We start from the raw sequence: 15,545 nt of genomic DNA on the forward strand, positions 1-15,545 counted from the left end.
ATTTCAAGTACATGTGTGAGCATAATTTATGTTTCTATTTTCCCACAGCCCAGTTGAAGATACTTGGAGATGTATTCTCTACTATAACTTTTCCCATTCTTTCTGATAGCAGTAGGTAAATTACCCTCACAGAATTGTGTTGTGTAACTTCAAAGCTATGTGTGGAAGTGTTTGAGGATGTACTGACGCAGTGGTACAGAGCGGGAATGGTGAATCCAAACAAAACTTGAGGGAGACATTGAGAAAGTAAATTATATAGGCTGGAATTTGCAGACTAGGAAAAAAATTAAGGGATTTTTGGCACTGTGGATCAAGTCTCATGGAGGGAACTTTGTTGCAGACTCCAGTATTGTGAGACAGTTCACTTGAAGCATCTGTTTTTAAAATCCTGATGTGGAAGAGGTGGAATGTTCTGAATACATGTTGGCACACGACTGTCTGAAGCTATCATCTTGTGATTTCTTGGTTACTGTCCACACTATAAACTTGCAGACTAATGCTAAGAAATTGCCTCAACCTCTTCTGAGAGGAGACATCTTGCTCCCTATATTCCCAAGTAGCTGTCCATCAGCCACTGAAGGCCATGTCCCATCCCCCCCCACTTTGCAGCCTGACCATGTATTTTTCATAAGGCTCTGGCAAGCACTGGAGGGAGTGCTGCATTTGGGTTGTGAACTCCAGTGTAAATGACAGGGCTCAGGATCCCTGTGACCATGCCTGGTGCACACACCCTGCATAGGAGGTGATTGGTGTTATGCTCAGCCCTCAGTACAGTGTCTTGCATCTGTTGCTTTGCTGTGTCTCTGCTTCTGTTAGTGCTACCTATGTGCATTTTATTGCTTTCCCTTTGTGTAGGTCCAAACTGTCCTTTTTCAATCATTGCTTTTTTCTTCAGTTAACTTCAGCACTGAAAAGTTTTTTTCATTTTTTCAAGAAAAAATGCAACTAATAAAATGCAAACAAATAAATAATGGCCTTAGTCTGCAAATTCATACTGATAGCTCCTCTCCTGTCTGAATCGTAGGCACTTTGAGGTGTTATAGTGACCAGTCTGCTCTGCCAAATGGAAAAAAGATTGCCAGGTCACATCCTCAGATAATAAGTGTGGAGTCTAGAATGGCTTGAGTTGGAAGGGACCTTAAGGGTCGTCTAGTTACAAGTCTTCCTCCATGGCCTAGGTTGACAACCACGAGATCAAGTTGCTCTGGTCCCATTCAGTCTGGCTTTGAACACTTCCAGGGGTGGAGCATCCACAGCTTCTCTGGGCAACCTGTTCCAGTATCTCACTATTCTCTGGGTAAAGAGTTTTTTCCTGATATCTAATCTAAAACTTCCTTCTTTCAGTTTAAAACCATTGGCCTTTGTCATAACCCTATCATCCCATGTAAAAAATTACTCTTCCTCTTTTTTGTAAGCCCCTTTTAAGTTCTGAAAGGCTGCAGTAATGTGTCCCCAGTGTTTTCTCCAGGCTGAACAACCACAACGCTTTCAGCCTGTCTTCACAGGAGAGGTGCTTCAGCCCTTTGATCATATTCCTGGCCCTCCTGTGGAGCTGCTATGACAGATTCACTTCTTGTGCTAAGAACTCCATAACTGGATGCAGTACTTGAGATAGGGTCTCACATGGACAGAGTAGATCATCCTTGACCTTCTAGTCACAACTCTTTGGATGCAGCCCAGGATGACATCGGCCTTCTGGGCTGTAAGCCTAGTGTGTTGGCTCATGTCCAGATTTTCATTCACAAGAATCCCAAAGTCCTTCTCTAGAGGGTTGCTCTCAAGGTTCCCAGTCCATACTCTTAAGTTGGATTGTCCCAGCCCAGGTGCAGGACCTTGTAATTTTACTTGTTGCACCTCATGAGATTTGCACAGGTCCCACACTTTGACAAGTGTGTCTAGGTCTCTCCAAATGGCACCCCATCTTTATGTTGTGTCACCTGTACCACTCATCTTCATGTCTCTGCAAATCTGCTGAGGGTGTTCTTGATCTCTTCATCTGTTTCATTGGTAAAGATAGTAAAGAGCCCCATTCCCAGGACAGAGCCCTGACTTGTCACAAGCCTCCACCTGGATACACAGCCATTGATCACAACTCTATGGCTGTCTCCATCTAGCCAGTTCTTTATCCACCAAGTAGTCCACCCTACAGATCTCTCTCTCTAATTTGAAGATAGGGACATTGTGTGGAACTTTGTCAGAGGCCTTACAGAGGCTTAAGTAGATGTCACGGGCTGTGCTGGCTGTCTCAGATCATTTCCTTGCCTTAACGTTGTCTCCATGAGGATCTGCTTCATAATGTTCCCAGGTACAGAGATGACGCTCAGTGGTCTGTGGTTCCTGGAGGTTTTTTTTCTCCACTTTCAATAAATGAGTGATGTTTTCTTTTTTCTAGTCGCTGGGGACTTTACCTAACCTCTGTGACTTCTTAAGTAGGATGGAGAGTGCCTTGGCAACTACATCAGCCAGTTCCGTCAGGAACCTGGATTGTAGATCATCAAACCCCATTGACTTGTGCCTATTCATTTTCATCAAGTGGTCTCAAACTTGCTTTTTACTTACAGTGGGAGAGACTTTGCTTCTCCCAACCCCCACCTAGAGGTCAGTGACTTGAGAGATGTGAGAAGCCAGACTGTCATTGAAGACTGAGGTGAAGAGCTTTAGTTCCTCACCCTTCTTCACATCCATGGTCATCAGCTGTCCATTCTTGATTGTCAAGAAGGTACAGCCTCTTTGGTCTTTCTTTTCTGGCCCCTTATACTTATAGAACTCCTTCTGATATCTCTTTGCATCCCTTGCCAAAGCATCTTTCTTCTGTGCCTTAATATTCCTAAACCCATCTCTACACCCATCCAAACCATATCTATGTACTCTTCCCAGATATCTGTCCCTAGTTCCTTGAGATCAGTGATTTAACCAGGGCATGGTCACTACAGCAAAGGCTGCCTCCACTCTCAATCTTTCTAACAAGCTTATCTGCACCAGTGAGCACCAGGTCCAGTAACACTGCCTCTCTGGTTGGTTTGTCCAATACTGGGACCAGGAAGTTGTCTTTAGTGTACTCCAGGAGTCTTCTGGATTGCTTGCAGTCAGCTGTACCACTTTCCCAGCAGACATGCAGGTGGTTGAAATCCCCCATCAGGACAAAAGCATGCAAGCATGATGATTTCTGTATCTCAAGCAAGAAGTCAACAGGCTCGCAGATGTCAAGCAGCCTGTGGTGGACTGCAGCCACAGGGTGTCCCTCACTGATGCTGTCCTTAATTTTTACCTACAGGCTCCTGAGCTGCCCCTTCTTCCCAGCCTCTTTCTTCTGAGAAGGTTGTAGCCCTTGAATGAAATGTTCCAGTTGTGTGATTCATCCCACCCGGTTTCTATGAGTCCAGCTAGATTATAGACTTTGAATTACATGATTCTAGTGCAGTTGAAGAATTGGTTTCGGTTCCTCTTGCTTGTTACCCATGCTGCCTGTATTGGTGTAGAGGCACTTAAGATGGATTATCAACCTCTTCACCTTTTGAAAAGAAGCCTCCTTAGTACATCCCCTTCCCTATTCCTCATAAAATCTAGTTTAAAACTCTGCTAAATGTACCCCAGTGTTCAGACTTCTGTGTATAAAGTGCCTGGCTCAGGGATTCAAAGTGCCTGAGATTCAATAAAGAATAGCAATCTTACTGCAGGATATAAGCAATTCATTTATTTGTTATGGTTAGAATTTCCCATGGCCCTGCTTAATCACCTAATCAGTCATGAAGTGATCAATGACAAGTGAAAATAGATTATGTGCCAAGTCAACCCAATGTAACTCAGAGAATGACATTTTTAGCACTGTGACAGTGTTAGTCTGAAGTCAAACTATGGTGAATATTTTTACTGAAAAAAGGGAGTGAAAGTAGGACATAACATAATTCTTATTCTTATACATTTGCTGTTTAGTCAGGGATATGGAAAATTTTAAGACTTAAAAAATTAGTTTAAGGAATTAAAATATTTTGATAAATAATTGCTACCTTTCCTTATCTAGATAAATGGCCAAATCCTTTATGGAAGGACTCATCAGAACGCTTCTTCAATAATCAAATGTGCACCATCTAAAGTTAAAGTAATCTTTATCAGGTAAGTTCTGATTAAAGGTTTGGCTGAAAAGTTTTAATTTTTAATGTGCTCATGTTTCACACAGCGTTTGTTATTTTTAATTTTGGTAACAAAGACGTGCTTTTGAAGACAATCTTACTACTTGTTAAACATATCTTGTAGTTTTCTGTTTTGATATTTGTATTGTGAGTGCCAGAAATTAAGAACCAGACTTAAACTTGTCCTGAGAAATATGGGGCAGTACTGTTGCCTTCTTACAACATTCTTTAACTGACTATATTGCAGAGACAAGGATGCAGTAAATCAGATGGCTGTTTGTCCTGCAAAGTCAGTAGAGGCTTCACAGTGTACTTCAGGGACACTTCAGCATCAAGAGGTAAAGTAAATATTTGTTTTTCTTATTTGACCAAAATACTAACATTGTTCTGGATAGAGGAGAGGATCCTGTCTGCTTGGTAAATACAGTAAAAGAAAAGGAAACTCATAGGAAAACAAGTGAGATTTTAGTAAAGTTGCTAAATTTAGTACTATCATCAATTTTGCTTCATTTTATATTCTTCTATACTGTGAAGTAAGTCTAGTATTCCCATTGGTAGAGTTTTGGAAGTTTAAGTGAAAGTAGAAAATGAGCAGACTCACTTTAAATAGTTGCACACTACTTTGTTTTGGTGCAAAATGTTGGATATAGTCTCAGTTGCATTTTATTTTTCTCTTAGATTGACATCAATGTTGCAAACCCGAGTGCATTTTCTGACTTAAGTTCATGTAAAAACATTCAGTATGTGGAGCTTCCTAAGGTATGTACTGAATTTACATCATCACATTTTTATTCAATAGCCATTCAATTTTGTAGTGCTTTCCCTCTTACAGCAAACAGTCTCTCAGTTACTAGAAGTTGGAAAAGAGATTTCTACAGATCTACTCTTCCTATTTGGAAATGGATGCCAAAGTTTTCCTCACAGAAAGACCGTTTTTTATTTGCTAATTGCTTTGTGTCTCTGGAAGAAATACTGTCTTGTTCTATTTTCCCAACTTCTTATAACCATCTCTACTGATGGTTCCTCAGGTAAAATCAATGCCCTAATTGTTCAAAGTAAAAACTGAATCACAGTTTACCTTGTAAGTTTCAAAGGAATGGGTTTGAATTTAAAAATGTTTCAGATTTATCTTGGTAGTCAGTATACTGTTTGTTTGCCAGAATCTATTCCAGAAATAATTTAAAACAAAAATATTTATGCATTGTGAAACCTCAGATTTGATAGGTCAGCAGGCTTCACTAGTCTTAAGTGATTGTACTCAAACATTTTGATGTCACAGTATGTAACCATTTCATTTTTCTGTTTGCCCCAGGATCAAGGAGGCTTTGGAATTGCCATTAGTGAAGAAGACACAACTAATGGAGTGGTTATTAAAAGCTTAACAGATCATGGTGCAGCTGCAAAGGTGTGAGAACATTTAAAATCTGATTCGGGAATAAAGAATGTTTTTCGGAGTAGCATCCATAGTTCATATTTTTTACTTTATGTTTTTCTAGGATGGACGTATCAAAGTTGGCGATGTGATTTTGGCAGTGGATGAAGAAATTGTTGTGGGATATCCTGTAGAAAAGGTGCTTCTGAAGTGTCAGGAATGTTGCAGAAGGCACACTGCTTATTGTAGGAGGTGATTGTGTCTTAAACTAGTGAGGTTCTCATGACTATACTTAGTTTTCAGACCTGACTAAAAAAAACAAATATCTGCAGGCACTGTTTGGTTAAGGAAACTACCTCAAAATAAGCTAAAGCCTAATAAATTTGTAGCTCAACTGTTATTTACATTAATGCACTACATGAATCTTCCTATCTCTGCTTTAAAGGTGATTGTATTTTCCCTGTGTTTCAGACCTGATGACTGAGAGACACTTAGTAGTGTGATAAAAGCCGTGAACTATTGCTCAATAATGACTCTTCATATCTAGTTCACTTTTAAGGTGTTAGAACCAGTAAAACTAATATGTGTAAATTTGCATGAGTGAGTTGTATCAGTAGTAAATCAAGTCATAAACTGTGCTTATCCATGGGAATTGTCTGTAGTAAGAGTCTCATTATATTCCAAGCATAGTATTTCAAACTTTTGGAGAAAAATATCTCCATTCCTAAATAACAAGATTTATTTCTAGCTTCTAGCTCTGCAAACTCATTTTGGGTTCTGTAGTAAATCAAGGAGGCTGTTTTTCTAGCACCTACCTTGCTATCAAAAAAAGTGATTCTTTAGGCATGAGTAGATTACTCTCTGTTTTTTAAAGGGCAATTAGGAGAGCATCAGTCTTACTCTTTGATGTGCTGCTTTCTCTGATGCAGTAAATAAGTAAGAGATAGTGAAGTTGTCTGTAAGGAGGTAGGGGTAGATAAGCTTCATAAAAACAGAGATTGAGTAAGTAATTTCTGAAAATATTTCTACTGAAATGTAAAGTCTCAAGAGGATTTGGTGTCTTTTCTATAAGATGGCAATTGATTTTGAAGGGTTTTCAGTATCTCTTTGAACTAGATTTTGCATTACACCTTGATGTCCGTCTCTCCCTTCCATAGTTCAGGTAGTATTTTCCGGTTTTTCTTCCAGAATGACAGTTGCACATTTCTATAGTTCACTAGATATTTTGGCATTGATTTCTGTGAGATCAGAATTGGGCTCCACCCAGCATTAAAAGGCAATACTTCTGTTTCTCTAATAATTGCTATACAATATAGTATTTGTCTAGAGAAGCCAATGAAAGACTGCCGTATTCTCATCTACTACAGTTTGACAAAGTTTCATGGAAAAAGGTTTCTTAGAAAAAACATCAATATTTGTGTTTATTCCTTATGAGAAGACCTGCAAGACTGTGACAAGTAGCTCCAGTTCGCAAAACTGTTATTGTGCTTTATTTTTGGTTTGCAACTGAACAATCCAGTTACAGTTTTCATAGGCTTTTCTCTTTATCATTCAGTTTATTAGTCTCCTGAAGACATCCAGATCTGTGGTGAGGCTTACAATCAACCCAGCAGAGACAGATAACCTATCTGCAGCACCAGCCCTTCCCAGCACTGTCCCAGCCGAGAAGAGGAATATGCAACCACCAGCAGCTGTTCCCACTTCCAGCTCACCAGAACCCGAAGCAGTCAAAAGTAAAGTTTTCCTTGTTTGTCTGTATTCACTGGGGTTGTAACATAAAAACTAAGACCCAGCTTGTAAGTTTTCCATTTTTGTGTGCACTGAGTTGTCTTCTGCATTTTCTAATATTTTCAGATTACTTATTCATATATGTATAAATAAAGCATTGTGCCCCCATACTTAAGACCTACCTCTTAGCTTCCTGTTGTAGAGGCAGGAGGATTAAAGAATTTTCTCCTGCATCTCAGACATGTAGCAGGTGCCTCTATCATGGTTATCTAGAATTAAGTGAAAGGCATTCCTTCATGTGAGGGAGAAAAGTCATGTCAATTTTTGTGGAAGAAGAGGATGGTTGAGAATGTCTTGCCATTTATGGCTAGCCACATTTGGCCCTTCTCCTTCAGAGTGGAGAGTCAAGATGTTTCTGATGGATGATAGTCATTGGTTAAGCAAGAAACTTCTATGTTAATAATAACTCAAATAATGCACACATCAAATAGATGTTTAAATTAAGTTCTATCCTGAATTGAGTGTGTTGTGTAGAATGTCTGCTTTGGCTGTCCAGACTATAATCCAGGTACTTGATGGCATAGAACTACAGGAGGCATGACAAATAAAACTACAGGATAGTACTTATCTGAGGGGGAGGGAGAATTTGGAGCATCATTCTTCATGGATCAGCTGTTCAATTACTGCTGTACTGCTGTCATTGAACTCTGAAAAAGGCTGGTTTGCCCAACACTGAACTCTGTTACTGTAGCCAGGATGTTTCATTGTTGTTTTAGACACAAGCAGGTCTTCAACTCCGGCCGTGTTAACCTCCGACCCAGCTACTTGTCCCATCATTCCTGGATGTGAAACAACCATTGATATCTCCAAAGGGCGGACTGGTCTTGGTCTGAGCATTGTTGGAGGAGCAGACACTTTGCTGGTTGGTTGAAAAAATATGTGTCACTCATGTGAAATAACAGAAATGAAAATAAAGTCTGATAGAAGAGATTTTTTTGTCATTTGTTTCTAAAGCATTTATAGAAAGATGCAAAAGAAACAAAAATAAGAAAAAAGCTCTTTCTAAAATTAAAAATGAGCTTTGTAAATATTTTGGTAATTTTTCATGCATCTGACTTTCATTCCATCTGACTTTTCACTGATGAATTATAGTAGCAATTTTCAGTTACTTTTGTTTCAAAATGGTGCCTGTTCTTTCAACATGCAAATTTGATGTTGTTTTTATTGTCAGGGAGCAATCATTATCCATGAGGTATATGAGGAAGGAGCAGCATCTAAAGATGGACGACTGTGGGCTGGTGATCAGATACTAGAGGCATGGTGATTTCTTTGGTTGTTCTTGTTTTCATTGCTGGCTAAGCCTTTTGTATTTGTCTGCTGGAAGGTGCTGCACAATTTGCCATTGTACATTTTCATTGCAGGTGAACGGAATTGACCTCAGGAATGCCACACATGATGAGGCCATTAATGTCCTCCGTCAGACACCCCAAAAAGTTCGTCTGACTGTGTACAGAGACGAAGCCCAGTACAAGGAGGAAGACATGTATGATGTGCTGAATATTGAGCTCCAGAAGAAACCTGGTAAAGGCCTTGGGCTGAGTATTGTTGGGAAAAGGTATGTAATGCACCTGGAGATTCAGTGTCTGGAACTTGCTTATCATATTTCTCTGTGGTCTGATGCTCAGATCCTGTGGGCTTGAAGGCCATACATCTAATGTTTGTGCTTAAGCTGACTAGTCTTCCCTGGAGGAACTAAGCCAGTGTTATTCAACAGAAAAATGAGACAATGTTTATTTATGTTCCCAATAGCAAACTATAAACATGTCCATCAAACAACACTTTAATGTAAAATTCATGTGTGTATTTGCAGAAATGACACAGGTGTGTTTGTGTCAGACATCGTCAAAGGAGGAATAGCAGATACAGATGGGAGATTGATGCAAGGAGACCAGATATTGACAGTGAATGGAGAAGATGTCCGAAATGCTAACCAGGAGGCTGTTGCAGCTTTGCTAAAGGTATTGGGAGAAGAGAAGATGGATAAGAGTGAAAAACTGAGATCCAGGTTTTTTAAAAGCTTTAACTTCATTCAAACTGAGATCAGACTGTATTTAAGATGTCAGTGAGATGACTTGGGGATCCAAATTTGAGCTTCCTGAAATCCAGAGCATTCAGATTTTGATACTTTGCCTAATAAAACTGGGAGTAGTGGTGGTGCAGAAAGCCATAGATTTCTGAACATAAGTCTTATAGATGACCTTTATAGAATACCATTACTTAGAACAACTGAAAACTTAACACTGATAACACTTAACACAATGTGTCTGTCAAACACACTGATAGCTGGTTAACTGTTTTGCATTTTCAGAAAGTTACACAGAACTGACTTCGAATGATGGAGAATTCAGTAGAGTAGTTGTGCCAAAAATTACTACTTTCATAGTTTGTTTACAGGGTCCTGTAGTGACAGGACAAAAGGATATGGTTTTAAACCAAAAGAGTAAGTTTAATTAGTTGTTAGGCAGAAATTCATTAATGAAAGAAATAAGGATGAGGATGAAATGAGGATGGTGAGGCACTGGAGTAGGATGCCCAGAGGAGGTGTAGATGCCCCAGCCCTGGTAGTGTACAAGGCCAGGTTGGATGGGGCTCTGAGTAACCTGGTCTGCTTTTTTTATTGTGTATGTCTTGTGCCAGCTTGCATCCATTAAATTCTACAATGCATTTTTCAGTGACCAAGCATTTGGTATAAGAAACTGCTTTCTCAGAGTTTGCTGAAGTAATTGCTTGGAGCTCTTGGAGCCAACCTATTCTTGATAATTTTTTTTTTTTTGGATGTCCTTCCCCTATTTGCAAATCAGAATGAAGCCAGATATACAATATTCCCTGTAGTCTGCCAGGAAATCTAGTTGGTTAACCACCTTGTCTGTTTTTCAGTCCAGAGTTTTGAGACATGCTGCATGGTAAGGATTCCACTGAGTCAGCATTTTCAATGGAAACTGTTTCACTGGAAAAAAATTAACAGATGCTAATTACAGCTGTCTCTTGGACACATAGGCACATGGTCATGCTTCTTAACACATTCAAAGGTATATTTTTCCAGATCTTGAACAGGTCCTTGAGGTTTTGAATTTACTGGGGAGCAGGGGTCCTAGAGGAGAGCAGTGATCAGAAAGGGAGATAGGAGAACTTCTGCATTTTCAGTCTGTGCCCATTACTGAGAATGCCAGAATAGGATCTATGTTGTGACACTGAACTTGTTAGTATATTCTTACTTGGTTATACTACTTTCCCTTCTTACATGATAGTTTTTTATTTAAGAGAGTATTTCTTCTTCGTACGCCGTACCTCTTCTCTGACTAAAAAGGCCTTTTCATGTAGGAAATTTCTTTAATTTTGACAAGCATTTTTGAGTATCTAATTGATTCCACTTACCATTCATATATTCAAGTTTTAAGTACTTCATCGTTGCTCAGTAGTGCTTGTAGTTAATTGTCATAGCCCTGAGGAATGGGCTTTTAAAATACCTTAGACATATTATCAATAATTGTTTTGTTCAAGTAGTATAAGTGGAATAAAACATGGTCACTCACATGTAGGCAGTCACTGTTTCCTGTTCACCTATCCATTTGGTTTTCATTCATGAGAGTAGGATCTAGAGTGAATTGTCTTGAACTGCCTAAAATGTATTTTGCTAGAAAATTATTTTATAGTCTTTGGAAACTTCCTGTGTATTTTCATAGTAGAATGAGACAAATAGAATGTGTCATCAGTCTGAGAATTCTGTCTGTTCTTGCAGTGTTTCTTTTGAAGTATCCCCTAAAGAATGCGAAAAGACTATCAGCTGTTCCCCTCATTAAACTTACTGGATCTATCAAATGGGAGAGTTTAGGAAGAGAGAGAAAGGTGTAGTAAAACTAAATGGGAATTGATTTATTCAGGAGTCCCATTGGAAAGTATTACCTCCTACTTTCAAACATAATTTTAAAATCTCATTTGTGGGTTTGTGTATTTGTGAGGATGTGGTAATTTTAGGTACGTATTTCCTCAGTTTTCCACTTTGAATAAGAGTCGTCCAAATGGTTTAATATGACTAAATTTGTACAAGCAGAGAAGAATGGTTTTGCCTGAGCTTTGATCAAGTATTTTCCAGAACATTGAGGAATCAACATTATTTATCAAATAAAAAGCAATTTAGTAATAAATCTTTTTTAGTGTCATTCCTAAAAGAATAGCAACAGAATATGTGGTATTGAAACTTTCTTTAAATGGATATGTCTGGTTGGTTTTGATATATTGGCCTATTGCTAAGGATTTTTCTGACGAATGCGTGAATCTCTTTTAGGATAATAAAATTGAAACATGACAAACAAAGGCAACCTCATGTATTATTAAATTATTTGAATGCAGAAGTTTCTGCTTGCAACTTCCCAGTGAAAGAAAAAACAATGAAAATAACAAAAAAACTGAAATTTCTGTATTAATACATTGCAGCTTGATGTCTTCTCTTGACACTACTTGTATTATGTTGAAAGTCTAATTTACTTAGCCTTGTGGTAATAAATTTTCTGGTTTTTGAAATTAATGTCTTGATTTTGAAATATTTAATTGCAGGGTGAATTTTCTCTTGAGACATTCATTTTATGTAGACATGTGAATATTCAATAGAGTAGTCAAAATCTTAAAGGCTAGTGAAAGGACTTTCCAATGTGCAGTCAGTCCAGATCATCCAGCTTATTGCTGGGAGTCAGATGCAGAAAGTTCACTTAAACTATAGATGTTTAGGAAATGTTCTGCCCAAAATTTCTTAGTTATATTGGTGTATATCCAGAGTAACAGATAATTTCAAAAGTTTGAGAGAGGTGAGTAAATTCTAATTTAATTATCATGTTCTCAGTCTTATTAAGATAAATGATTAAGACTTTGATATGTTACACTGGTTTTAATTTTTATTGTAAAAATTATATGTTGACATTGCAGTTCAGAAGCTATTCCTTATTAAGTGCAATGTAATAGAATTATTCCTCTTGTATGATTTTCATGTCTGCATTATAATACTGATTAATCCAGTATTAAAAAAGTACCCTGCTCAGTATTGAGTACCTTAGTGTGCTTTGTGTGTGTCACTGGTCCTGCCATGTGCTCTGTCTGCAAAGTGCTCATTTCAGGATTGCTAGTCCATGGAGTTTTTTTCCATCTGTCCATGTGGATTTTTTTCTTCTTCCACTTTCTAGAAAGTCACTTAAATATTGTGTTAAGTCTTGTAGACAGAAGAGATATGTTACAAGTAACTGTTCCTTTAGTGTTCTTTAGGTACAGTAAGACTAGAGGTTGGAAGAATAAAAGCTGGGCCATTTCACTCTGAAAGGAGAACATCCCAGAGCAGCCAGGTATGTAACTATAAAACTGGTTAGTTTAGGAGAAATAATGTTAAATAATGAAAGCAAATAGAAAGATCAGTTTTATGATGACAATTATTTTTCACATGCCTGATCCAAGGTGGAAAAATTTTGCAGCTCTTCAGTAGCCATTTTATATGTTCAGTTTAGCAAATTGATTCTGTTATGGACAGGATCCAGCCAAAATCATAATCCAGAAATGACTTTGCTCCAGACTCCAGCTTGGAAGCATAGAAAACTCCCATTCTCATCAATACCAGAAGAACTTAGAGTCAACTTTAAACCTCATAGTTACTGTCAGAGTAGCTGGCATGTGGTGGAGTATTGCTTCAGTAAGCTTCAGGAATTTCTCTATTTCTTGCATGTCCGTGCTGTAATCTTACCTGCCAGAAGCAGGAAACCTGTGCTCTTTTCATCAGACTTTTCTTATTTATTTTATTGTTGGTCTGATTGTGAATTGTTACAACCTCAAATCAATTTCTGTATTTGAAAGCATCTTCCATTACATAGCAGCTTGCACTGTGATTCTATGCAGTAGGAACTACAGTTCTGAAACCTCACAAATTACCTTTATAACTTTCTTTGGTTGTGAACTGGGGATGAAAATTATCAAGTATTAAATATAAATAGATTTAAGACATAATTAAAATTCAAGTGGGCAGTTTAAGACTAGATAAGACTGACATTTTAGGCTCTCTTCAGAATTAGTATTGCTAAATAGACGTGCAGACTCTGGCTGGTCTTATTCTAAGATGAAGTTCACAATGTTGAATATTTTGAAGAGTGTGTCACAGTCAGTGGACTATTCTCACTAGGAACTATGTTGTTACTTTACTTGCCCTTCAAGTGTAGTGAAAATCTTCCTGGAAATTGTGCAGGTCAAGTTGAGTGGAGAGCCTAATCTTAGCTGCAGCTAGTGCAGTAGCTGAATATTTAAGAGCCCACATGAGGACGTACTGATATCTGTCTTTTGTATTCTGTCTTACTGTGATAATTGTAGCTAACTTGCATTAGAAGATCTCTGTAAGGTGATAGAAGGTGTGAATACCAGGACCTTGTTGGCCCTCAGAAGAAGAACTTTGAAGATTTGCAGGGGGTTGTAGAAGAACAATCTCTGTTAGTCTAATGATGCTTCAAAAAAGAGCTACCTACAGTCACCAAAAAATGTGTGGAGTTCTCTGACTCAGTTTTAACTGGGCACAGAAAAAATAAAATACTGCAGAAAATAAAATGAATACAGTGAGTTACAGTTTTACTTGTAGTAGCTGGGTCAGTGAGGCTCCTCTCTAATCCCACTCTTAAACATTGTGTCTAGGTCAGTGAAGGAAGTGGCAGTCTCTCATCATTCTGTTTCCCAGTGTCTGGGTCTGGTGCACCTGAGGTCTTTGAAAGTGGCCTAAAGAGGCATACCAGTAAGTTGGAGAGTTTTTTAGTGCTTTCAGTAGCTGAGATCTTTCTGTTAAAATGTTACAACTATGTGATGTAGGCCTCAAAATGATTCCTTCCTTAGTCAGTAAAATGCTGTAGAAGCAATTACTGCTCAGTACATCATATGTATCTTATAGTAGCTTTTTATAAAAGAAACTAGCAGCTTCTTATGTAAGCACTTTAGATATTGACAATCTAAGTCAAGCCATAATTTTGTATTTAATCTAAATATATCATATGACAAGCTGTCTCATTCATAGAAATCTAAATACATGTGGAATACCTGTCTCATGCTTAAATTAGAACAAAGTTATTTCTGATCAAAGTATTGTTAGAAAATAATGGTTTTTTTCTATTCCATTTGAGCTTAGCATTCTTATTATAAAGTTATTTAAATGGAGAAAATGGTTGATTCTGTCACCTAGTCTAGAAGTATTTCAATCCAATTATTGTAATGATGGCCACTATCAGATTAAAATGTATATAACAAACAAACAGAAAGTTAGAATCATCATAGTGATTTGGATGACTTTATTGAAAAAGTTGTCTAGGAATGCTCGTTTAACTTTTTTAAAATTTATCTTAATTCATTTAACAGCAGCTTCTGAAATACAGGGACTAAGAACAGTTGAAATAAAAAAGGTAAGTTGTAGCATGCAGTGGCAAATATCAGGAATAGGTTTTGTAGATGTTTTCAATAGGTGTCTTTACAGAATGAAAGAAGTCTAGGCCTATTAATTGTTTTAGGAAAAGAACAGGAAATTAATTTGTCTGTCTTTTCAGTTCGGAACTGTATGATCTGCCCTGCCTATATTTTTATGTAAAGTAGCGTGACTTGCGCTATCACGTTTTGTGAGTTGTGTTGAAGGTAAAAGAAGGAAGGATACTGGGACCTAGTTCTGGGACCTAGTTTTATTGTTAACAGATTGAGTTAAATGCAGACTCTATTGTGGTTAAGTCAGGGGAATTGTACCAAAGTTGGAAGGCTGTTTTTTGTTATTTGATAATTTTCTTCACACATATTTTGAATGAGTAGGTTCTTGCATGACAGCTGCCAGGTTTTCAAGTGTGAGCTTCAGTCACCTTCATTATGCATGTGAGCTTAGTCACAAACTGCATCTTATTTTCCAAAATATTTATATTTATTTGTTTTTTCTTGGCATCTAGTTCACTTGATTACATGGATTGTATTCAGCCATTCTGTTAACAGTAGAATCTGCAAATAGCAGTTTGCAGTAGCAGTTTTTACAGTGCGGTATTTGGGTGTGGTACAGTGTTAAGGAGCTGGTTTTGCTCTTCGACATTTGGGCACTAGGGGGAGCATAAAGATTAATTCTAGTCTTCAGGAGATTCATAACAGGATATTCATATAGACAGTACTAAGGACAGCAATCCCATCTCATTGGTTTTCCTTACTCAGACCTCTGTGCTAACAGTAGGAGTCAGGTGCTGAATTCTGTAATTATTTAGATTGGTTAAGATAAAACA

General features: G+C 37.9%; 1 protein-coding gene across 21 annotated transcripts in view; it reads left to right on the plus strand.

The window, feature by feature from the left end:
• The window catches only part of MPDZ (multiple PDZ domain crumbs cell polarity complex component), a 95,429-nt gene that overhangs the window by 74,267 nt on the left and 5,617 nt on the right, over positions 1-15,545 (plus strand). For 19 of the 21 annotated variants that reach the window (XM_038123468.1, XM_038123475.1, XM_038123474.1 and 16 more), the window contains 13 exons: positions 4,022-4,113; positions 4,378-4,468; positions 4,809-4,889; positions 5,443-5,535; positions 5,627-5,701; positions 7,058-7,235; positions 8,007-8,152; positions 8,462-8,545; positions 8,652-8,845; positions 9,101-9,248; positions 12,534-12,620; positions 13,945-14,041; positions 14,656-14,699. In XM_038123468.1, the coding sequence (XP_037979396.1) occupies positions 4,022-4,113; positions 4,378-4,468; positions 4,809-4,889; positions 5,443-5,535; positions 5,627-5,701; positions 7,058-7,235; positions 8,007-8,152; positions 8,462-8,545; positions 8,652-8,845; positions 9,101-9,248; positions 12,534-12,620; positions 13,945-14,041; positions 14,656-14,699 (1,410 nt within the window). Of the gene's footprint in view, positions 1-4,021; positions 4,114-4,377; positions 4,469-4,808; positions 4,890-5,442; positions 5,536-5,626; positions 5,702-7,057; positions 7,236-8,006; positions 8,153-8,461; positions 8,551-8,651; positions 8,846-9,100; positions 9,249-12,533; positions 12,621-13,944; positions 14,042-14,655; positions 14,700-15,545 lie in introns of those variants that run through there. The other 2 variants (XM_038123470.1, XM_038123488.1) reach the window with 2 other exon arrangements.

Source organism: Motacilla alba, chromosome Z (assembly GCF_015832195.1).
Source record: "Motacilla alba alba isolate MOTALB_02 chromosome Z, Motacilla_alba_V1.0_pri, whole genome shotgun sequence".
Taxonomy (NCBI): domain Eukaryota; kingdom Metazoa; phylum Chordata; class Aves; order Passeriformes; family Motacillidae; genus Motacilla; species Motacilla alba.